The sequence below is a fragment of the Pelobates fuscus genome, chromosome 3 (assembly GCF_036172605.1).
Source record: "Pelobates fuscus isolate aPelFus1 chromosome 3, aPelFus1.pri, whole genome shotgun sequence".
Classification (NCBI taxonomy): domain Eukaryota; kingdom Metazoa; phylum Chordata; class Amphibia; order Anura; family Pelobatidae; genus Pelobates; species Pelobates fuscus.
Window position 1 is genome coordinate 318,592,245 of NC_086319.1, and position 24,177 is coordinate 318,616,421.

A 24,177-nucleotide genomic window follows, 5' to 3' on the forward strand; every position below is an offset into this window, starting at 1 on the left:
TTAATTGAAACTTTCTTTAAAGTTCTCCATAGGTGGTACCTAGTACCAACAAGGCTGGCTAAAATATCAACATCTAATTCCTCCCTATGTTGGAGATGCCTATCACATGAGGGAGATAGGTTACATATCTGGTGGAGCTGTCCAAAAATTTCCACTCTATGGGAATCAATATATTGTTTTTTAGAGTTTTTCAATATTAAAAATGTCCACAGGTAGGTCTACTTCATTTCAACTGGGATAGACTCCCCAAAGATCAATTAATACTGATCATCCATTCTTTTATTGTAGCGAAGATACTAATAGCAAGAACTTGGAAACAAACAACCACACCAGATAGGAAACAATTTATAGCTCAATTGTTATTCCAGCTTGAAATGGAGAGAGGAGTTGCATGTTTAAATAATGATAGAAAATATATCCATCATTTTGATAATTGGATAAGAAAGATTAAAGAACGTTTTCAATGAATATTAATTCTTTTTTGATATGTTAGATGATATGGTTCTTTTCTCCAATCTATAGATTCCAGCCAATAATTGTTAATGATTGTTATGTCTGTTAGGTATGTCTTGTCATGTGTTAAGTATTGTAATTTTTATACGTATTTACACTGATGATAACAAAAATATATTTGTGTATCTATGAATGTTTTTGAAAAAGAAAAGAAAAGGAAAAAATTATTTCAATAAAGAGAAATTCATACTAATAAATGGTACATAAAGTGCCAAAGAATATAGTAAGTGCATTCATAAGTGTAGATCTTTACATTAAAGTTCAAATTTTCAGGAATTAGGTAGTATAGTCCTGACGCAGTGATATTGTTGGTTCACTTATTCTCCAGCGATGTTCACATACATATATGGAAAAGAGGAAAGCGTATATAGTCTCTGTGTTATATTTGAGAAAATTTAACTCACAATTTCTAGAGCAATGGATTTGCTCAGTTTTTACAGTGTAGGTGGAATAAACCTAGATATTCTAGGTTCCTCTATTGCACTGTCTGTTTAATCTGTTTTCTTGTCTTCTGCTGTGTTACAAGCCTTCTAGAACCCACATAAGCCTCCTTTGTGTGATTAAAGTACAATTTACAGAGCAGGTAAAAAAACAAAGTAAAAAAAATAGAGTCTGAAGGTTCAATAGGGTTGGAACTTAAAACAGATTTATTAGAAACAGAAAAAGAGAAATAAAAATACAGTGTTTTGGCCTGAAATCTTAGTCATGTATACTTTGAATGTAAGTTAACATCTGATTTAAAATTAAACCATTTTTTCATGCAGGGTGTGTGAGTCACAGTCAGAGGAGGTGTAAAAATGACTACATAAACAGAAACAAAAGTGATTTAACTCCTAAATGGCAGATTATTAAACAGTGAGACTGCGGGGGCATTATCTATGTACATCAAACTGCTTCATTAAGCTAAATATGCCTTTAGTATCTATGATGGAGCTCTTGTACTTCGACCGAGTACCTCCGCCTTATCCGCTTCCTAGTTATTGGTGAGGGTGCCTGGTGCGTTTTAACCAAAGTCGGTGAGGCTTGTCTGGGGTCTCTCTGGATCTTTTCCACCCCTCTGCCTATTCCGCTGCAGCACTTTTTCCAGGCATGTATTGTTCCCTCTGCCTATTCTGCTGCAGCTCTGCTTATAGTGCTTGTTATTGCCTTTATAAAGACACTTGCAACTCTCAGGCCTAGTTCTCTTGAATCATCACAGGGCGAGAGGGATCATGCAGCCATCCAACAGGTATGATAAATCTGCGACTAAGATCCCTAAAAATCCACATAGGACACCCAGTTCTAAAAGAAACAAACATACAATACTTTATATTTTCTTGGGTCTAGGCCATATGCTCCTTACATGTTACTTATGGTGAGAACTCAATAAAAATGCTAATCAAATTATATCAGACAACATACAGCAACACAATGACATATTTATAAGGGGATGGGGAAGAAAATAATTAACACAAAATATCTCTCTGGCCTGCAGAATTAGCAATATGCAAATCTACTTGAATATGCAAATTAACACGCCTTGCTATTCAGGTAGTGCATATAGCTGTTGTTACCAACAGAGGGCAATATACAGGCTCCATAATCTACTTAGTAACAAGCATCAGCAGGACAGGAGATCACACAAAACAATTAATAATACATGAACACATTACGAATACCCTGCATCTATAATGGGCACATGATGACTTAGACATAGGAACAAATAATCTGTGATCATTACCGTCACACAATGTAGTTCAGGGCAAGCATGTGGCCTCAGGACAAGGCCCATAGTCTGTAAGCAGGAGGCTAGGCTTCACATTCCTCCAGGAGTTCCTGGCAAGGGAGCGCTATCTGGTTATCCTCCTTTAAAGGGAGGATAACCAGATCCCAGACCTCCAATTGGTCAGTGTCTGTGTTAGTCTGGCATCCTTACCCTAAATGTTCAGTCACCCTGGCAGCCTCCTGCTACAAGCTCCATTCTGTAGCTCCATTGTCACACTGGGAGGGAAGGCCACTATATTCCACTTCAGATGAAACAAGTTGTCGCTGGGTAGGGGGACCAACTGTCTCCTCTCTCGATTGCTCATATTGCTGCTAGGGCGGGAGATGCCCGTCTCCACTCCCTGTAGTTCCAACTGTCGCTGGGGAGGGAGATTGACTGTCTCCACTCCCAGCAAAACCATCTGCCGCTGGGGAGGGTGATAGACTGTCTCTGCTCACGGTAACTCGCTCCGCTGCTGGAGGGGAGGTTGACTGATCTTTTCCTCTCCCTGCAACTCCCACCACTGCTGGGGAGGAAGGACGATACTCTCCTCTCCTGGCACAACACACAGCTGCTGGGGAGGGGGACGACCGTCACCACTCCTGGTTGCTCTAGCTGCCGCTGGGGTGGGGGACCGACCGTCTCTGCTTCCAGTTGCACATACTGCCACGGGGGAGGGAGACAGGCTCCAATTAACTGCGACTGTCCCTGGGAAGGGAGACTGACCATCTTCTCAGTAACTCACACCGCTGCTGGGGAGGGAGGACGATACTCTCGTCTCCCGGCATGACACAACCCCGCTGGGGAGAGAGACCAAATGTCTCCTCTCCCTGTAACGCACACTACTGCTGGGGAGGGAGACCGCCCGTCTCCTCTCCCCGTAACTCACACTGCCGCTGGGGAGGGAGACTGACTGTCTCCTCTCCCTGTAAAGCACGTTGTCACTGGGGATAGCGGACGATACTCTCCTCTCCCTGAAACTCACAACACTGCTGGGGATGGAGACCAACTTTCTCCTCTCCATGCAACTCACACCGCCGATAGGGCAAGAGACTGACTGACTGTCTTCTCTCCCTGTAATGCACACTGCCACTGGGGAGGGAAGACGATACTCTCCTCTCCCTGTAATTCACACTGCTGCTGGGGAGAGAGGCCGATCGTCTCCTCTACCTGTAACATACCGTGCCACTCCACTTTCTATTGCAGTTTATCAGTCCCCCCAGCCCAAGTGTACCATATGCTCTCCTCCGAGAGGTTGGGCCCATAGATAGCTAGCAACCCCCTCATCTACTTAGCAAACTCTGAGTCAGCATTGCTGGACGCCATGCTTGTCTAGCCCAACTCTGTGGTCACTCCCTCCAGAAGATGTGCTGGAGTCCCAGTGGTGTTCTGTTTCTCCAATGCTAGGAAGCCATGCCAGCGGTACCACCAAACGTGACGAAGATAATGTGCTCCGACCGAGTACCTCCAAATCCACTTTCTAGCTGTTGGAGTAGGGAGCCTGGAGTGCTTTAACCCCAGTCGCCGAGGCTTAGCTGAAGTCTCTCTAAAACTTTTCCACCCTATCAGGCTGCAGCTCTCCTTTGAGAGGTTGGTATCGTCCTCTCTGCCTATTCTGCTGCAGCCCTTCTTCCAGGCAGGTATCGTCCCATTTACCTATTCTGCTGCAGCTCTGCTTATAGTGCTTGCTATTGCCTTTATAAAGACACTTGCGACTCTCAGGCCTAGTTCTCTTGATTCATCCCAGGGCTAGAGGGATCGTGCCACAAGCCAACAGGTACGACAACTCTGTGACTGGAATCCCTACATTTCCACACAGGACACACAGTTCCAAAAGGAACTAACATACAAAACTTTATGTTTATGCTCCTTACATGTAACTTATAGTGAGAACTAGAGATGTCCCGAATAGTTCGCTGGCGAATAGTTCCTGGCGAACATAGCTTGTTCGCGTTCGCCACGGCGGGCGAATATATGCGATGTTCGGTCCGCCCCCTATTCATCATCATTGAGTAAACTTTGACCCTGTACCTCACAGTCAGCAGACACATTCCAGCCAATCAGAAGCAGACCCTCCCACCCAGACCCTCCCACCTCCTGTACAGCATCCATTTTAGATTCATTCGGAAGCTGAATTCTTAGTGAGAGGAGGGACAGTGTAGCTGCTGCTGATTGAATAGGGAAATCGATAGCTAGGCTAGTGTATTCAGTGTCCACTACAGTCCTGAAGGACTCATCTGATCTCTGCTGTAAGGACAGCACCCCAAAAAGCCCTTTTTAGGGCTAGAACATCAGTCTGCTTTTTTTTTCCCTGTGTAATCTAATTGCAGTTGCCTGCCTGCCAGCGTGTGTCAGGCTCACAGCGTATACTGTGCCCACTTGCCCAGTGCCACCACTCATATCTGGTGTCACAATAGCTTGCATTTTAAAAAAACTAACTTTTTTGACTGTAATATAATAGCAGTCAGTTTCCTTCACACGTGTGCGTTTCAGGGCCTGCCAGGGCAGTGTCACACCAGTGCAACTCACCAGTGCACAGTGCCACTCATATCTGTTGTCACAGTAGCTTGCATGCATAGTACCACTAATCGAAAAAAAAATGACAGGCAGAGGCAGGCCACCCCGCAGGGGCCGTCGTGGGCGTGGTGCTGTGATTCCCTTTGGCCCTAGAATAATGCCCAGTGTTCAGAGGCCACGTACCCTGAAAAGTTCTGAGGACATAGTTGACTCGTTAACTGCAGATATCGACACTCTGAGGAGCGATGAACCCCATGACTACTGGGTGTGCAGGCTTGACCTGTGGCCTGAGCTATCCCAATTTGGGATAGAACTTCTGGCCTGCCCCGTTTCAAGTGTCCTGTCAGAAAGGACCTTCAGTGCAGCAGGAGGTATTGTCACTGAGAAGAGAAGTCGCCTAGGTCAAAAAAGTCTAGATTACCTCACCTTTATTACGATGAATGAGGGATAGATCCTGAAGGGACTGACAGTGGGCGATACATTCAACTAAAAAAGGCCTGATGAGGGGGACGTAACAGGGATTAAACTGATAAGAATAGTACTACTTAACACACCACTCCTATCTGGTGGCACATTAGATTACACTCGCAGTGCCCCAAATTTGAAGTAGGAGGACCAACCAAGCATCTTTTTCCATTTCCCGGTTCCTAAAATCGATGCCATATACACGTCCCCTGATAGGGGACGTAACAGGGATTAAACTGATAGGAATAGTACTACTTAACACACCTTATAATAACGCAGAGAGAGGCAACGCAGAGAGAGGAGTCTGAAGAAGAGGAGTCAGAGGAGGAAGGTGGCTTTGAAGAGGTGGAAGACCAAACACAGCAGGCATCCCAGGGGGCTTGTTGCCACCTTTCGGGGACCCTTGGTGTTGTACGTGGCTGGGTGGAGGAAGAGAGACAATGACATCAGTGAGGACAAGGAACGGGACATGGCTAGCTTGGTATCTAACCTTGTGCAAATGGGGAGTTTGCGGTTGTGCAAATGGACTGTTTGCGGTTGTTTGCGGTGCGTTAAACGGGGAGTTTGGTCTGTCACTGTGAAGCGGGCGTAACCCTTACACTACCTGATCGATACAACATCATACCTGATGTTTTAAAGCACGTTATTCCAAACAATTTAGGAATGTTAGGTGATTTATGCCCTTTATCGATTAAAACCAGACACTGCATCAACTATGTAATTTTCCATGGGAGTTTTGCCATGGATCTCCCTCCGGCATTCCACAGTCCAGGTGTTAGTCCCCTTGAAACAACTTTTCCATCACTATTGTGGCCAGAAAGAGTCCCTGTGGGTTTTAAAATTCGCCTGCCTATTGAAGTCTTTGGCGGTTCGCCCATTCGCGAATATTTGCGGAAATTCGCGTTCGCCACTTGCGAACGGAAAATGTTATGTTCGCGACATCTCTAGTGAGAACTGTTGGGAAATAGAACATCATTTACTGCATAATATGTATATACTTAGCACTTGAGCTGTGGATGGCACTGTGCAGTTTAGAGTACTGTTTATATATGCATATGAAATTGTTGAAAACCTCATCTGCTCAGGGACACACAAGAGCAAGGAGTTATTGACATTCAGTGTTGTCCATCAGAAAAGATGACTGTAGACGCACTCACCAAACTGTTGCCAAGGGGGCATCATTGTTTACTACAAAAGAAGCTGAATGTCACATAATTCTGCACATGCTGTTGAGAAGGGGTGTTGGCAGTGGTGTATTTTGGATTTGTGCTGCCCTAGGAACGACTAAAGTCGGGCACCCCCAAAATCTAAATTTGCCCCCTCAATTCGTGTCATGGCCATTTTTTTGACTGACAGACACATGCCCTCATTGATACATGCACTGATATACACTCACTGACAGATACAGTCATTGGCACACACATACAGTCATTGGCACACACTGTTTAACCAACACACACTTTCACAGACAGACACACACTGACAGACCCACTCACTGACAGGCACACACTCTCAGATACACATAAAATGACATACACACACTTACAGGAACACCCATTCTCACTCACAGACACACACTGACAGCTACACTCACTCACTCACAGTAAGGCGGACAGCCCCAGAACACAAGGCAAACAAGGCATTTGTCTGGGATCTTGGGGTGGCATTTTATGGCGCCCCCCTTGGCAAATGCCTTGTTTTCCTTGTGGGAAATACTACATCATGTACTGCATAATATGTATGTACTTAGCACTTGAGCTGTAGACAGTGCTGTGCAGTTCAGAGTATGGTTTATAAATGCATATGGACTTGTTGGTACACTCACAGGAAGGAAGTTCTTTCTTTTTTTTTTTTTACTTGCTCTTGGTCTCTCTTCCTTTTACCTTTCATCATTCTGTTTCATCATGCTGTTTCAAGTAACTGATATTTTCTAAATATTTGCTGCTTATCCACACAAGTAAAGCCAAATGTGCTTCTTCACAATCTACCACAATCTACACAAAATATCTCCACTGCCTGCAGAATTAGCAATATGCAAATCTACCTGAATATGCAAATTAACAAGCCTTGCTACTCATGTAGTGCATATAGCTGTTGCTACGAACAGAAGGCGCTATACAGGCTCCATAGCTAAATCCACTTCGTTGGTATCTAGCATGGACAGGAGAGCACACAAAACAATTAACAATATACAAACACATTATCAACATCCTGCACCTATAATGGGCACAGGGTGACTTAGACATAGGAACAAATCAGTAAAGTGTCCTTCTGCTCCATGTGATGGTGACTATCATCACACACTCAAGGGGCATCAGAAACAGGCTAGCCTTCACATTCCTCCAGGAGTTTGTGGCAAGGGAATGTTTGCCACAGTATCCCTTTAACTAAAAACTCTCTGGGCATATCAGCATACAAATGAGACAAACCTAAGTTGAGGGAACCAGAATGAAGTATAGTCTAAAGCAGTGGTTCCCAATTATTTTTTTTCCAGTGGAACCCTTTGACATAGTGTATCAACATTGTGGAATACCCCCCCCCCCTCCCCTCCACCTCTCCCCAGGTAAAAAATAAAATAAAAATTTGTGCAGTCTGTGTGTTAAGGTGTGTGTATCTGTGTTTGTATATGCCAGTGTGTGTATCTGTGTGTCAATGCGTATCTATGTGTGTGTATGTATCTGACACACAGATACACACACACACACTGTCACAAAGTGGCACACAGATCCACACACTGACACACAGATACACACACCTTGATGCACAGTGTGTATATCTGTGTGTGTGTGTGTGTGTGTGTGTGCATGTATCTGTGTGTCATGGTGTGTGTATCTGTGTGTCAAAGTGTGTATCTGTGTTTGTATGTGTCAGTGTGTGTATCTGTGTGTCAGTGTGTATCTGTGTCTGTATATGTATGTACCTGACACACAGATACACACACACTGGCAAATAGTGGCACACAGAAATGCACACTGACATACAGACACACACACCTTGACTCACAGATACACACACTCAGATACACATACACACATTCAGATGCACACAGTGACACATACACACATCTTGACTCACAAATACACACACACAAATACACACAGTGCCATATACACAAACTTGCACCCACAGATACATGCTGGCACATACACACACTCAGATACACACATTAACACATACACACTAACACACTCAGATACACACACTTCCATACATACACACACATAGGCACATACAAACACACTGATATACACTGGCACACACACACACACACAACCCCCAATACACACATACTGACATAAAACACACACACACTCAGATACACACAATGACACATACACCAACCTTGACACACAGATACACACACTGACACACACTCAGACACACATACTCTTTAACAGACACACATACACTCTCACTGACAAACACACATACTCTTTGACAGACACACATACAAACACATATACACTCTCACTGACAAGCACACATACATTGTCACTGACAAACACACATACACACACACACTCACTGACAAACACACATACACGCTCACTGACAAACACACATACACACACACACACATTCACTGACAAACACACATACAAACTCCTTAACAGACACACACACAATTTTTTTATTTTGCTGGTCTGAGTGGCTGGCGTGCAGTCCCTGGGGTCCAGTGGGGCTGGTCCAGTAGGCTGAGCGGCTGGCATGCGGGCGGCGAGGGAGCTGTGATCATCCTGCTCAGCTCCCTCGCGCGCCTCTTAGTGATGCCAGAGTGACGTCATATTCCGGCTCTGGCATCACTGCTGTGCATGCTGTGATAATGGTTGCCACGATAATTGAGGAGGGCGGCGAGGGAACACTCTCCCCTGCTCAGCTCTCTCGCCGCCCGCCTCAATTATCGTGGTGGCCATTTTGTTTCCTGAAATTTGGCTGAACCCCATTTGTGTCCGCGGAACACCAATTGGGAAACACTGGTCTAAAGCAAGGGTAAGCAACCTTTTGTACTACAGATGTTATGGACTACATCATCCATAATGCTCTTATAGCCATAATGCTGAGAAAGAATCAAGAGAAATATTGTCCACAACATCTCGAGTACAGAAGGTTGCTTGCCACTGGTCTAAAGGCAAAGGAATATGGAAGGTTAATATAAAAATAATAATAGTAATATAATAACTCCAGGTGTATGCATTTAGTGCCTATAGTTAATTGACACACAAACACATATGTAATTGGCTTCAGGTTTACATAGTGCAGACACATAGACCCCTTAAACATGCAACATCTTAAATGTTACACACAAGACTACTGTACTACTTTACTGTGGCGAGTTTGGCAATTTGGCAATTATATCTACTTCAATTCCACAATAATATTCCCAATACCTATTAGTGAAATTACTACTATAGGACAACCTTCAATATTACTTAAGTCTTTTATTTTATTTCTGCATTTTATCTAAACAGCCATATAGATGACATGAAAGGGTCATCATTCACCAAAGCTATTCGTGTATCAGTAACAGTAACTATAGGTCTAATATGTTGCTCAATTTCTTACAGAAAGATTTGATAGTGCTTAATGATGTATATAGAGCAATGGCACTTGATGCCCTGGCGTCTTCTCATCCACTGACATCGAAAGAGGAAGAGGTGAACACTCCAGATGAAATAAGTCAACTCTATGATGCTATCAGTTATAGCAAGGTGAGGTCATTGATAAATATATCCACAGCAGTTATATCAACTGGAGGCCAACAGGTTACTGACATTTAGTATGCTCTAATCACAACCTCTGCAGAATATAACATTTTAGTTTCTTTTAAAGAAATGCAAATTAAAGTCAAAATGCATTTTCTCTATCTCACTACAAGTATTTTATTATACACAATTCAAATGACAACATGTATATAAATTCTAGTAATGGAACATTAACTAAATTAGCATTAGTGTAACCTATACCTAGAGCCATAATGTTGACATTTGCCCAGAGGCTGCTGGTCAAAAGTCTACGAGGATGATACAAGTCTTTGTAGGAAGGAAGGAGGCAGCAACAATATCAAATAAGAAGGAAGGAGACATTACAAAGATCTGTGGAAAGGGTAGACAGCCCATGACTTTCTGAAGGATAGGTTGAATCACTGAGTGCAGATCACATAGACAAAAGACCTCATACAAATAACTATATTGTAGAGATATCACTATGAATTACGTGCATATTTTATTTATCTTCTCATTCTCATCTAGGGTGCTTCGGTGATTCGGATGCTGTCCAGTTTTCTCTCCGAGGAAGTGTTTGTTAAAGGCTTGGCTGTACGTACCTGCCAAATAAAGTGCAATACATCATATATTTGTATTATAAATTTAAACATGAGGCATATACTCTCTGCTTTAATTCCAAATTATTTGTAATTTGAAAACAATAATGTCAGGCCTTAAGCCTCCCGATGTCTCCTCATACTTCCGGGTTTGACGGAGCTTAGCCACACCCCCATTGCCGCGGTCTGCTATTTAATGCGACCGCACCAGCTGATAGACGCTGGATTATTGAAACGCGTACCGCGCCAAACTCACCGGCTCACATACCTCGCTGAGACGACCACTCGCTACTAGACCGGACTGGAGGAATATTCAAGTCCCCATCATCTCTCCTCATCATAGACAACTACCAGCACTCTCGGCAACCATTCACTGAAGCAACCGCCTCTGAGGAGAGCTGGGGACACAATCCCTCTACTTCTAGAAGTTAAGTAACTTACAGTCTCTGAGTTAAGAGCTTACAATGCTAAAGCTTTATTTCAACTTACTAAAGTCTGCTATCAAGTTGTCCAGCAATCCTGCTACAGCTTTCCTCAAATCAAGTATTATTAAAGTTCAGCTGTACCTGTCTTGCTACAGATAATCTTATTTCTGCATACTAAAGTCTGCTATCAAGTTGTCCAGCAATCCTGCTACAGCTTTCCTCAAATCAAGTATTATTCAAGTTCAGCTGTACCTGTCTTGCTACAGATAATCTTATTTCTGCATACTAAAGTCTGCTATCAAGTTGTCCAGCAATCCTGCTACAGCTTTCCTCAAATCAAGTATTATTCAAGTTCAGCTGTACCTGTCTTGCTACAGATAATCTTATTTCTGCATACTAAAGTCTGCTATCAAGTTGTCCAGCAATCCTGCTACAGCTTTCCTCAAATCAAGTATTATTCAAGTTCAGCTGTACCTGTCTTGCTACAGATAATCTTATTTCATCATACTAAAGTCTGCTGTCAAGGTGTTCAGCAAACCTGCTACAGCATACCTCAAAACAAGTACTATTTAAGTTTTGCTGCACCATTCTTGCTACTGATAATTCCAATGTTTATAATCTCTTATAATTTGCACTGTTAACAAGAATAACGGACTCTAAAGAATTCTGAACCTTGTCAATGCTAAATGAAACAAACCGTTTATTATTTAAAGAAACAGTAACTGTAATTCTGGAACTGAAGTCTCAGTTCCATCTAAGTGTCTTAATAAAAGATCAAAGTCCTAAGAAATCTGCAGTTGTGTTCCACATCATTTACTGTGAACGTGACAGAATAATCCAGCCTTTGTAATGGAACCAGCAGATTTCGATTCTAAAGTATTTTTGCTGAATCAACGAGTCGATTCACTTAACCAAGGTGTGCAAGACCTGCAGGTTACAAATGAAAGACTTCTCACTTATGTCAGAGACTTACAAACGCATTCTCCTCATACTGTTCTGCACTCAACTAGCGATCCTGCTGTATGTAACCCTGAAAAATTCTATGGTGATCGTTCCAAATATAGGGAGTTTTTTAATTCCTGCAAATTATTGATTGCTTTAAAACCTAGATCTTATCCCACAGAAAGATCTAAGGTTTTTTCAGTTATCTCATTTCTGAGAGGTGAACCTATGTCCTGGGCCCATTCCTTTTTGGACAATGATGACCCCATCTTAGATTCACTGGAGGAATTCTTTAAAGCCATGTCTCTTCTCTATGAAGATCCATACAAACAAAATACTGCTGAATTAACAATTAGAACTTTGCTGCAAAAACAAAGACCCGTTGAAGATTATATCGCTGAGTTTAAAAGATGGGCAGTAGAAACGCAATGGAATGACATCGCATTGCGCAACCAATTTCGAATCGGCTTATCTGAAGCTGTAAAGGATGAACTATCTAGAATAGAACTCCCTACTACTTTGAATGCTCTGATTCATCTATTGATCAGCATTGACAGAAGGCTTAGAGAAAGAAAGGCCGAAAAGGCTCTCTCAACTTCAATTGGGAAAAAATCATTTAATCCTCCAAAGCCTTCTGACAACTCATCCTTACCAACCGAACCTATGGAAATAGGGGTAATAAGAAGTCCCCTCACTCCTGAAGAGAAAAATCGAAGACGTATATTAAACCTCTGCATGTATTGTGCCTCTCAAGTTCATTTGGTCTCTGATTGCCCTTTATTGAAACGGATAAAGGGCAGTAGGCAGACTCATGCCTCTTCCATCCTAAGTGCACTCCCCTCTACAGCAAATACTCAAATGTCCCCTATCATTCTCATATTACAGTGGGACAATAAAAGAATTACCAGATTTTACTAATTTCATGACGTAAAGTCATGATTTTATAAAGGACACAGAGGCGAATATTATGCTTATCTCTTTCTTTAATATACCTCAGCAGCAAAGAAAAAAGTTTTTAAAAACATTAAAAGAATCAATTAGGATAGGTACTCCAGGGGTTAACCTAGTATGCTATCCTTAGCCAATAGGAACAGTCCATGTATCCATGTCCACCCATGTGACCTCTCTTCTCCCTCTTTCTTTGATCATGCCGAAGCTTCAATTCCTCAACTTGCGTAGATACTGGGTCCATAACCTGTGCGTTGACCTTCATCTTCATAACCAACAATGAACTTTAACCAATTGAATTGAGATGAAACTCGATCAACCATATCATTTACTGTGATTCGTTAAGCTGAAAGGAGAGAAAAAAGAAATGGTAATGTGTGGTCTAGCAACTGTGTGTCGCAGTTATGAAGGTTAAATCCTATAGTATATGAACCTCTACAGACCATATGTTCTACTGTAAGCGATATTGTTTTAGAGTCATTCTAGTTCATTCATTACATTTCATACCAACCCACAATATTACTAGTCATACAATTTACTGGGTGGGATTTCACATCTTTCTTGATATTCTAATCATAATTCGCGATACTTATCATGTTTGTTTCGCGATACTTACCGGGTGGGCTAATATTCGCCTCCGTGTCCTTTATAAAATCATGACTTTACGTCATGAAATTAGTAAAATCTGGTAATTTTATTAAAGGACACGGAGGCTCATATTATGCTAGTTCAAAGCTGAGCAATGACTGATGATGTTATGTGTTCTGTAGGGTGAAAATAGTATTCTTTAAACATGGATTCCCTTGACCAGTCGGCCGTCCGCAACAGGTCTTCCAACCTGCATCCCAGATTAAATGCTTTAGTCGCCATAGCTCCTCTAGTGGAGTGTGCTCCAAACATGGATGTATCAATGTTAGCGGATGTCATCACCCATTTTACCCATCGGGCTATGGTAACCGAGGTTACTGGTTGATGTGGTGTGTTGATAGCTAGGAATAGTTCGTGCCGATTAGGGTTCCGAAATGGTTGCGTCCGTTTTTCATACTCTTTGAGACACGCTATTGGGCATAGGTTTGTATTGTGAGGGAATGCTGGGTAAGATACCGTAGTAATCTTTGTTTTTGTCCGTCTGGTAATATTAAAAGTGACCCCTGATGGGGTGAACGAACGTGCATCCACGTCCAATGCCCTCACATCGGATACTCTTTTGCAAGATATCAAGCAGAAGAGCATGGCCAGTTTCGCTGATAGCTGTTTAAGTGTAAGGTCAGAATTCTGTGGCCATAATTCCAATAAATTTAGGACTAGGTTTACGTCCCACGTTGATGCATATCTGGGTTGTGGAGGTCTTGCGAACCTCACTCCGCGTAAGAGTCTACACACCAATAAGTGCTTCCCTATTGGTGTTCCTTCACAGCCTTGATGTCCAGCCGAAATTGCTGACCTATAGACATTAATAGTACGATAAGCTAGGCCTTGATCATATAAGTATGTCAGGAAACGTAGCAGGTAATTCACAGGAGCATATACGGGATCCACCTGTTGTTCCAAGCACCAACCACTCCAGGAGTTCCATGCTCGACTGTAGGATCTCCTGGTTCCTGGGGCCCAGGCTCCCGCCAATAATTCCAACGTTGTCTGTGGAACCTCCGGGACGACCCATGGTCCCCTGATAGGAGCCACGCTAACAGCCTGAGGTGCCCTTGCATCATCAGTGGGTGTGGGTTCCCTTCGGGGTCCGACAAAAGGTATGGGTATTCTGGGAGTAGTCTGGGAAGATCTATAGACATCTCCATGAGAGAAGGGAACCATGGCTGTGTTGTCCAGAATGGTGTTATCAGGACCAACGTCGTCTGAGAGCGGTAGAGATGTACTAGGGTTCGTGCTATCAGAGCGAATGGAGGAAACGCATATAGTTTTCTGGTCGGCCATGGCTGGAGGAACGCATCCGTAGCTATTGCGTCTGGGTCTGGTCTCCAGCTGAAGAATTTCGGTAGTTGCGTGTTCAAACGAGACGCAAACAGATCCATGTGCAGTGGGCCCCACAGGTCCTGTAATCGTAGAAATACTCCGCGATTCAGGCGCCAATCGCTGGCGTCCCGCAGATATCTGGAATTCCAGTCCGTTACAACATTCGTGAGGCCTGGGATGTACTCGGCTCGTACCGATATGTTGCGGTCCAGGCAATATTGCCAGAATTCCGTGGCTAAATCTGCTAGGATTTTGGACCTGGTGCCGCCAAGGCGGTTGATATATTGCACCGCTGATATGTTGTCCATCCTTAATACGATGGAGCAGTGTGTCTTGGCACCTAAAAGGTTTTTCAGAGCAAATGCTCCTGCCATAAGTTCTAGGCTGTTGATATGCAGCATCCTTTCCGATTGGGACCATCTTCCGCCTGTTGAAATACGACCACAACGCGCTCCCCAGCCCTGTGTGCTGGCATCGGACTCTATTATACAATCTGGAGCGTTGCCAAAGATTGCTCTGCCATTCCACGCTTCCATGTGCTGCAGCCACCATTTGAGTTCCTCTTTGGCTGTGTGATCGAGCTGTACGGAGTCTGAGTAAGATTGACCTGATTGTAGTTGGGCCGCTTTCAATCTTTGTAGGGCCCTGATTTCAAGGTTCCTTGGACCGCTTCTATGTTGAATCCTAGGAATTCTATGGACTGTGAAGGGGTCAGAACTGACTTCTCCCAGTTGCATAGAAATCCCAGGTTGTTTAAAAGTGTAATTGTCCAAGTTAGGTGTTGTTGGAGTAGGAGTGCGTCTTGAGCCATGATCAGTATATCGTCCAAATAGACGATCATGCGCACTCCTCTGCTGCGTAGCAGCGCCACTACCGGTTTCAACAGTTTCGTAAAACACCATGGAGCCGATGACAGGCCGAAAGGGAGGCAGCGAAACCTCCACATTTGAGCCTTCCATTGGAACTGCAGGAAGTGGTGGCATTCTTCCGCTATGGGGATGGCGAGGTAGGCATCCTGTAGGTCTAATTTGACCATCCAGTCTCCCAGCCTGAGGAGGTCTCGCAGGCAATGAATCCCTTCCATTTTGAAATGGCGATACCGCACATATGCGTTGAGTGGGCGTAAGTTTATCACTGGTCTCATACCTCCTCCCTTTTTGGGGATAAGAAATAGGTTGCTCAAGAAACCTGGAGAGTGAGGTGCGACTTGATAGATCGCGCCTTTCTCCTTTAATAATTCTATTTCCTTTGACACGAGTTCCCTGTCTTGTGGGGTAAACACAATTGGCCGAGGGACCGAAGTTTGGACTGGGGTTTGAACAAATTCTATGTGGTACCCCCCCACTGTGTTGAGGACCCAGGCATCGGACGTTAGTCTGTGCCATGCCTCGATGAATTGGGATAGTCTGCCCCCCACATATGGTGTACAAGAATGGGAATTCTGAAAGGTACTCACCATAAGGCCGTCGGCCGTAAGTGGCGCCTCTGCGTCCTCTGGGTTGCCATGCCCTGCCCCTGACAGGGAAGAAGGGTGAGGGGTTTCTGGTTTCCACCTGTGGGAATCTTGGTGAAGAGGAGCCTCGGTAGCCCCGGTAGGAGCTCCTAGATGAACGGCTGGACAGACGGCCCCGTTGTCTGCCAGCCCCCCCAAAAACCTTTGGGGCGAACACACGCTTTAAGTTTGTTTGTGCTTTGTCCAGGGCTGTGAATGTATTAACGTAATTGCCTAATTCTTTGACAAAATTGTCTCCAAAAAGGAGGCCTTTCGCCTGCGGTCCAGGTTCAGACAATGCCATGTTGACCAGCTTAGGGTCGATTTTCATAAGAACCGCTTTGCGCCTTTCTGTACAAAGTGCCGCATTGGAATTGCCAATCAGGCATATAGAGCGCTGTGCCCACTCTCTGATGGCCAAAAGGTCCACTGGTGTGTCCCCTGAAAGTGCCGCTTCGACCATGTCGAATATTTTTGCACTGGGGCCTAAGGAATCCAGCACCTTGTCCTGGCAATGGCGCAGAGAATAATCCAGCCCTTTCTTGGCTTTCCAGCCCGATTTACCCAGAAACTGGGCAATTTTGGGGTCCAATTCCGGTGTGGCGCAAGCCATATCCGGGACCGTCGGGCGTGGGCATTCTGCCCTCAACTTATTCCTGGTACCTTTGTCCAGGGGTTTCCTAATTCTGGCCGCTATATATTGGGCCACATGGTCAGCAGGAAACCATTCGGTCGACCTCGGGTGCTGAAGGTCATCAGGATTAAATAGGGGTTCCCCTTGCGGATCTAAAATAATTAAATCATCCGCTGGCTTTTGGCCTTTGTTGGCTGTTTTGCCAGTTAAACTGTGCTCTGGAGAAGAGTTCTCCGATTCCAATGAGCCCATCTCTTCTGGCTCGCTCAATACCTCCTCTTGGTCCGAATCAGTGTCGGATATTTCTGTTTGGGCTTTTGCCCATTTCCATGACCTCACCGTTTTTGCCCGGTGGGAGGCTCTCTTACGTGGGGGCCCCACGTCCTCATCAGTGACAGGGCGCAACCTGTCCGTAAAATCAGTTTTGGAGGTTTGTTTTCCCATATAATGGGTCTTTTTAGTAGCCTTGCAACCGCTAAGGGGGGCAGGCTTTTCATCTTGGGCCTTGGAGCTGGGGCCTCTGTGATTATGACCAGACGCCATAATGGCATTACTAATGGATAGGGTCAGATTGTCAGACATCGCCCCCATAGCCGTATAGATTGCTTGCGTGACTGATTTAGTCATGGTTGCATCTAATAAGGAATGGAACTCTTCAGAGTTCAATTGTTCCCCAGACGCCACCTCTTCCCCTAGAGGGGAGATAGGTTGTGGGGCAAGGGACCCACCATGTGTGGTGTCCTTATTGCTCGCAGCCGTCCTGGCACATTCTTGTTCCTTAGGCTGCTGCATTATATATATATAATTAAGTCTGCTCCAAAAGTCACTAATTTTGCACAGTAATATTGGCCCTCGGAATAAACAATTTAATTATAACTGCTGTGATGCAGTACAATATTGTCCTTTTAATATTAGTAATCAAGGACACAGGGAAGAATTTACCTTAAAAGGTAACTAAAATTGGAGGAGATAGGGCAAGGCACAAACAAGCTGTCAGCTTACCTAGTGTTCCCTCCGAAATGGCTGCAAAGGGACACTAGGCTGGCTGACAGTTATTAGCCACTACCCCTTCCTCGCGCTCCCGCCCAGTGGGTTGGGAGCGTCGGGAGAAAAGCGCGGCAAATTTCTGCCGTTAGAGGGGAAAATGGCCGCCGCGCTATGCGACCGCGAATGCGCATGCGCGGGCGGCTCAGTGAAATGTCCGCACTGAAGCCGGCCGCCGCGGAAGCTATGAGGGAAATAAAACTTGACAGATTGCGGGTAATAAACTACCCAGCGGGATAGGGGAGGGGGGAGAGTGTTACTTGGACCGGAGGAAAAAGCCCGGTCCACAGTACGAAGTTAGGGGCATAAGCCCCAGTAAACACCAGGGCTGCCCCTCCTCTACCTATAGAAATCCCTATAAAGGGACACTAAAAACCTCCCTGAAATCAGCAAATAATGTACAATATTAATGTAAAACAGTAATATGAACACAAATCAATCTATTACAACCAAAAATCAACAATAATTTAACTCAAATACAGAGAGCTAAAATTAGGTGATACTTAGCTGAGGCAGCAGCAAAGAAAGAGGGAGAAGAGAGGTCACATGGGTGGACATGGATACATGGACTGTTCCTATTGGCTAAGGATAGCATACTAGGTTAACCCCTGGAGTACCTATCCTAATTGATTCTTTTAATGTTTTTAAAAACTTTTTTCTTTGCTGCTGAGGTATATTAAAGAAAGAGATAAGCATAATATGAGCCTCCGTGCCCTTTAATAAAATTATGACTAAGGCTGTCATCGATTCCGGTGCAAATGGAGTGTTCATCGACTCAGCCTTTGTAACAAAGAATACAATTCCTTGTATTCGTAAAAGAACTTCTGTTCCTGTTAGAGTGATTGACGGGTCCCTCATCTCATCGGGACCAATACTTCATGAAACCATCCCTCTAAAAGTAACCACCAATCATACTCATACTGAAAATCTTATATTTGATGTTATCCCATCACCGTTTTTTCCTATTATATTAGGGATCAACTGGTTAAGGAACCACAACCCTCAAATCTCTTGGTCCCCCTTTTCTCTTACCTTTAACTCCGATTATTGCAAGGAAACATGCTTGCAACATATTCCAATCCTTCAGCCTACTAAAGAACCAGCTATAACCTCTTGTTATTCGGACACCGAACTGGAACCTCCTCCTCATACAGTCGTTGGGACTTTATCTTCCCTTCTCGACGACATAAAAGGACTCAGTAAAGATGCTCTTAATCTTCCTACATCAGTTAAACTATCGAAGAAAGACGGTCTCTACTATTTCAAGGACCGAATTTATGTACCTCCTGCTTTCAGAAATCAAGTGCTCAATTTTATTCATGATTCTTACCTGGCAGATCATCCAGGTATAAAAAAAAGACCCTTGAATTGTCCAAGAGATATTATTGGTGGCCTCATCAAGACAAAACCGTTAAATCATATGTTAAAACCTGTTCAATCTGCCAAAGATCCAAACAAGGACCTCAGTACCTAAGTAGTCAATTATTGAACCTACCAATTCTCGGAAAACCTTGGCAATCCATTTCTATGCACTTTTTGGTGGATCTTCCCCCTTCTCAACAGCATACCACCATTCTAGTGGTAGTGGACCTCTTCACGAAAATGTCCCATTTTATCCCTTTAAAGATGTTACCCTCATCCTCTGAACTTTCAAAATTATTTCTTGACAATATTGTAAAACTTCATGGACTGCCTGACGAAATCATTTCAGACCGAGGGACTCAGTTTACCTCCAAATTCTGGAACGCATTATGTGCTTCTCTTCATATCCAACGTAAACTGACATCAGCATATCATCCCCGAACTAATGGACAAACTGAAGGAGTCAACCAATGCTTAGATCAATATCTACGATGTTATTGTTCTCACTTACAAGATGATTGGATTACCTGGTTGCCCATGGCAGAATTCGTTTACAACAACTCCTATCATACTAATAGCAAGATGACTCAATTTTTCTCCAACTATGGATTTCATCCCTCCTTGTTTCCTGCTCAAACAAATCTTTCGTCTAATTCTTCTGTTTCGAATCAAATCTCTCATATGTCATCCTTATTCAAATTTTTACATGAACTTTTGGAATTTGCATCATCCACTCAAAGAAAAAAATTTGATATTAAAGAAAACTCTTCTCCCGATTATGGAATTGGGGATCTTGTCTGGCTTTCCTCAAAGGACATTTTCATAAATTGGCCATCTAAGAAGTTAAGTTCCCTTCTTCATGGTCCATTTCCAATTAAGTCAATAATCAACTGTAATGTTGTTGAATTGAAGCTTCCGTCTACTTTGAAAATTCATCCTGTTTTCCATGTATCCTTACTTAAAACTCATCATCCTCCTTTCCATGGAGCTGTAACTACTTCTCCTGATCCTGTTTTAGTTCAGGGTGAAGAAGAATACGAGATTCAGAAAATTCTAGATTCAAGGATTCATCGTGGCTCTTTACAATACCTCATTAGATGGAAGGGATATGGAATTGATGAAGACACTTGGGAAAACTCCTCTGGAATCCATGCTGATAAATTGATTTCTGCTTTTCATAGACGCTACCCTTCTAAACCATGTTGAGATAGCACCCTGAGGTTGCTCATTAAGGTGGGGGTACTGTCAGGCCTTAAGCCTCCCGATGTCTCCTCATACTTCCGGGTTTGACGGAGCTTAGCCACACCCCCATTGCCGCGGTCTGCTATTTAATGCGACCGCACCAGCTGATAGACGCTGGATTATTGAAACGCGTACCGCGCCAAACTCACCGGCTCACATACCTCGCTGAGACGACCACTCGCTACTAGACCGGACTGGAGGAATATTCAAGTCCCCATCATCTCTCCTCATCATAGACAACTACCAGCACTCTCGGCAACCATTCACTGAAGCAACCGCCTCTGAGGAGAGCTGGGGACACAATCCCTCTACTTCTAGAAGTTAAGTAACTTACAGTCTCTGAGTTAAGAGCTTACAATGCTAAAGCTTTATTTCAACTTACTAAAGTCTGCTATCAAGTTGTCCAGCAATCCTGCTACAGCTTTCCTCAAATCAAGTATTATTCAAGTTCAGCTGTACCTGTCTTGCTACAGATAATCTTATTTCTGCATACTAAAGTCTGCTATTAAGTTGTCCAGTAATCCTGCTACAGCTTTCCTCAAATCAAGTATTATTCAAGTTCAGCTGTACCTGTCTTGCTACAGATAATCTTATTTCTGCATACTAAAGTCTGCTATCAAGTTGTCCAGCAATCCTGCTACAGCTTTCCTCAAATCAAGTATTATTCAAGTTCAGCTGTACCTGTCTTGCTACAGATAATCTTATTTCTGCATACTAAAGTCTGCTATCAAGTTGTCCAGCAATCCTGCTACAGCTTTCCTCAAAGCAAGTATTATTCAAGTTCAGCTGTACCTGTCTTGCTACAGATAATCTTATTTCTGCATACTAAAGTCTGCTATCAAGTTGTCCATCAATCCTGCTACAGCTTTCCTCAAATCAAGTATTATTCAAGTTCAGCTGTACCTGTCTTGCTACAGATAATCTTATTTCATCATACTAAAGTCTGCTGTCAAGGTGTTCAGCAAGCCTGCTACAGCATACCTCAAATCAAGTACTATTTATGTTTTGCTGCACCATTCTTGCTACTGATAATTCCAATGTATATAATCTCTTATAATTTGAACTGTTAACAAGAATAACGGACTCTAAAGAATTCTGAACCTTGTCAATGCTAAATGAAACAAACCGTTTATTATTTAAAGAAACAGTAACTGTAATTCTGGAACTGAAGTCTCAGTTCCATCTAAGTGTCTTAATAAAAGATCAAAGTCCTAAGAAATCTGCAGTTTTGTTCCACATCATTTACTCTGAACGTGACAAATAAATAATAATGTTGTTTTTATTTATTTTTTCAGACATACCTGAAAACGTTTGAATATGATAACACGGTGTACAGTGATTTGTGGACTCATTTGCAAGCAGTAAGCACATTGTTGGAATTTGGAATGCATTCTTTGCATTCTAAGAAATCACTTCAAATTTACAAATATGCAGTTATCTATCTTGTATTTGCAAAAGCTGATAACCTCTCCACCTCCTATAACGTCATGGAGGAGGCCTGACCTCATCAGCAATGGTCCAGTCCAAAGTTCCTCCCCAGGAACTTGGCTCTTCATTAAAGTGAATTGGCCTAGATGACTTAAGTGGTCCTTTACACTCACTCTCCATTTCCAGTGCTTCTATAGAAAAGTGGAAGTGTAGAATTTAACATTGGCAAGGGGACATGTTTCTAGGAAGGTTTAAAACAGGCGCAAATGGAAATGTATGAGAGGCTTTAATGCAAATGAAAGTTGCCCAATATATTCATCTAGTTAGGAGAGAAGTAATTCAAGTGTAGCAAGTGACACTCATTTTAATGTGCTCTATTGATAATGTATAGAACAAAATATTAATATAATATAAATAACTAATATTTACATTTAAACTTATACCAGACATGAGCCTATCTGTCTTTCAGTCAGGCTCTCTGGAGAGAGGAGAGGGATGTTCTAGTTTGTACGCAGTGAATGTTGTTTACCATGTGCACAAGTTTGACAGAGAGTGAGCAGAAAAAACGCACATTTCCTGTTGACATTCCTTTGAAATCAGTGTTGCTGTGCTGACAATACCGCATATAGCTGCAACAATTTTTTTGCAAATATAAATCATATTAACTTATATTATATACGATTAAGAAATATATATATATATATATATACAGTCATTGGGAATCTAGTTAACTGTCAATGTACAACTTCAACCTTGTATCCATTTAACAATTTTGTGATATATTATTTAAATATATTAATCTTTATCTCAGGCAGTGGATGCAACATCACATTCCTTAGACTTGCCTCAACCAGTCGCCAATATCATGGACACATGGGTTCTACAGATGGGATTTCCAGTGGTGACTATTGACACTACAACTGGACTTGTAACTCAGAAACATTTCCTCCTGGATCCTGACTCCACAGTAACGCGCCCTTCAGAGTTTAGGTAAGTAGAACACTAAACAGGGAGATGTGTAAAATGTTGCTTTGATACAAAGCCATAAAAGTAGAACAATTACCAATGATGATTGCCATACATTTGGAGCATTGTTCCAGAATCACTCTTTAAACATAAATATGTTTGTCAGTATGTATTGCATTTAAATATTGGGGAAAAAGTAATTAGGATCCATTTCAGTAAACGTTTATTCATATAGGGAAGATGGTAAAAGTAAGAATGTATATTATTAAGACAATACATATATTTAAGAATTGGTTATATTATTGTATAAGTGCCAAGCACCAACCCACTCATCAATGTTGAGCATGGAATGATTGGCAAGACCATATAAAAATCCAGATAGAGGACTAGATACGGGACTGTTCAGAAATCTCTGGTAACTGAACAACAATTATTCTATAGTAGTCAATAGGAAAACTATAGTTCACTTGCCAGAGATCATTTTTATTGCTTTAATAGAATCTAGCCCACACGAGGTGTTCACAATTCTTTATAAGGATTTAAAGTTTAACTCAATCATCTTCCATTAAGTCTGTAAACTCTAAAATGGCTGTCTTTTTCTTTAGCTATTATCAGCTGTTTCCAAGCTAGAAAATGCTATACGGTAAAAAAAAAAAAATTTACACCTATTGCTGAATTAAAATTACACCTGATATATCTAGGTCTAAAGCGGAAAAGATAGCCAACAACTGCAGAATCTCAGTTCATCCTGAATTCAAAAATAAATGTATTCATTAATGAAATACAATGAAACACTAATGGCTATCTACAAGGATAGTGTATATGCCTTTCAATAAATAACTATGCATGTCAAGTGAGTGGAAATGCTGAAAGTGAGCAAAGTGCTTATGGTGTCATGGCGGAGATGCTATGGGAATACATTGGAAAACAATGTTTTTTTAATTTAAATCCAGGGGTGGATCATGGATTCCAGTCATTTTATTTTTAGCCACAAATATCTACCAGTTGTTGGTATTTACAGTGCTTAATGGCTGCGTTTTAACAACAAAGGCAACATGTGCCCAAGGTAGGAAAAGAAAAGTAGGAGACCATTTAAACATTTCCCTGGATTGATTACATAAGGACTGAGAAGAGCAAATATGACACAAGATATTCTGGGTACTA

General features: G+C 42.6%; 1 protein-coding gene across 1 annotated transcript in view; it reads left to right on the plus strand.

Moving 5' to 3' along the window:
• Positions 1-24,177, plus strand: part of LOC134603180 (aminopeptidase N-like) — a 92,247-nt gene that overhangs the window by 25,011 nt on the left and 43,059 nt on the right. The window contains exons 7-10 of the mRNA XM_063448913.1: positions 9,805-9,948; positions 10,489-10,554; positions 21,915-21,980; positions 22,859-23,037. Of these exons, the coding sequence (XP_063304983.1) occupies positions 9,805-9,948; positions 10,489-10,554; positions 21,915-21,980; positions 22,859-23,037 (455 nt within the window). The remainder of the gene's footprint in view (positions 1-9,804; positions 9,949-10,488; positions 10,555-21,914; positions 21,981-22,858; positions 23,038-24,177) is intronic.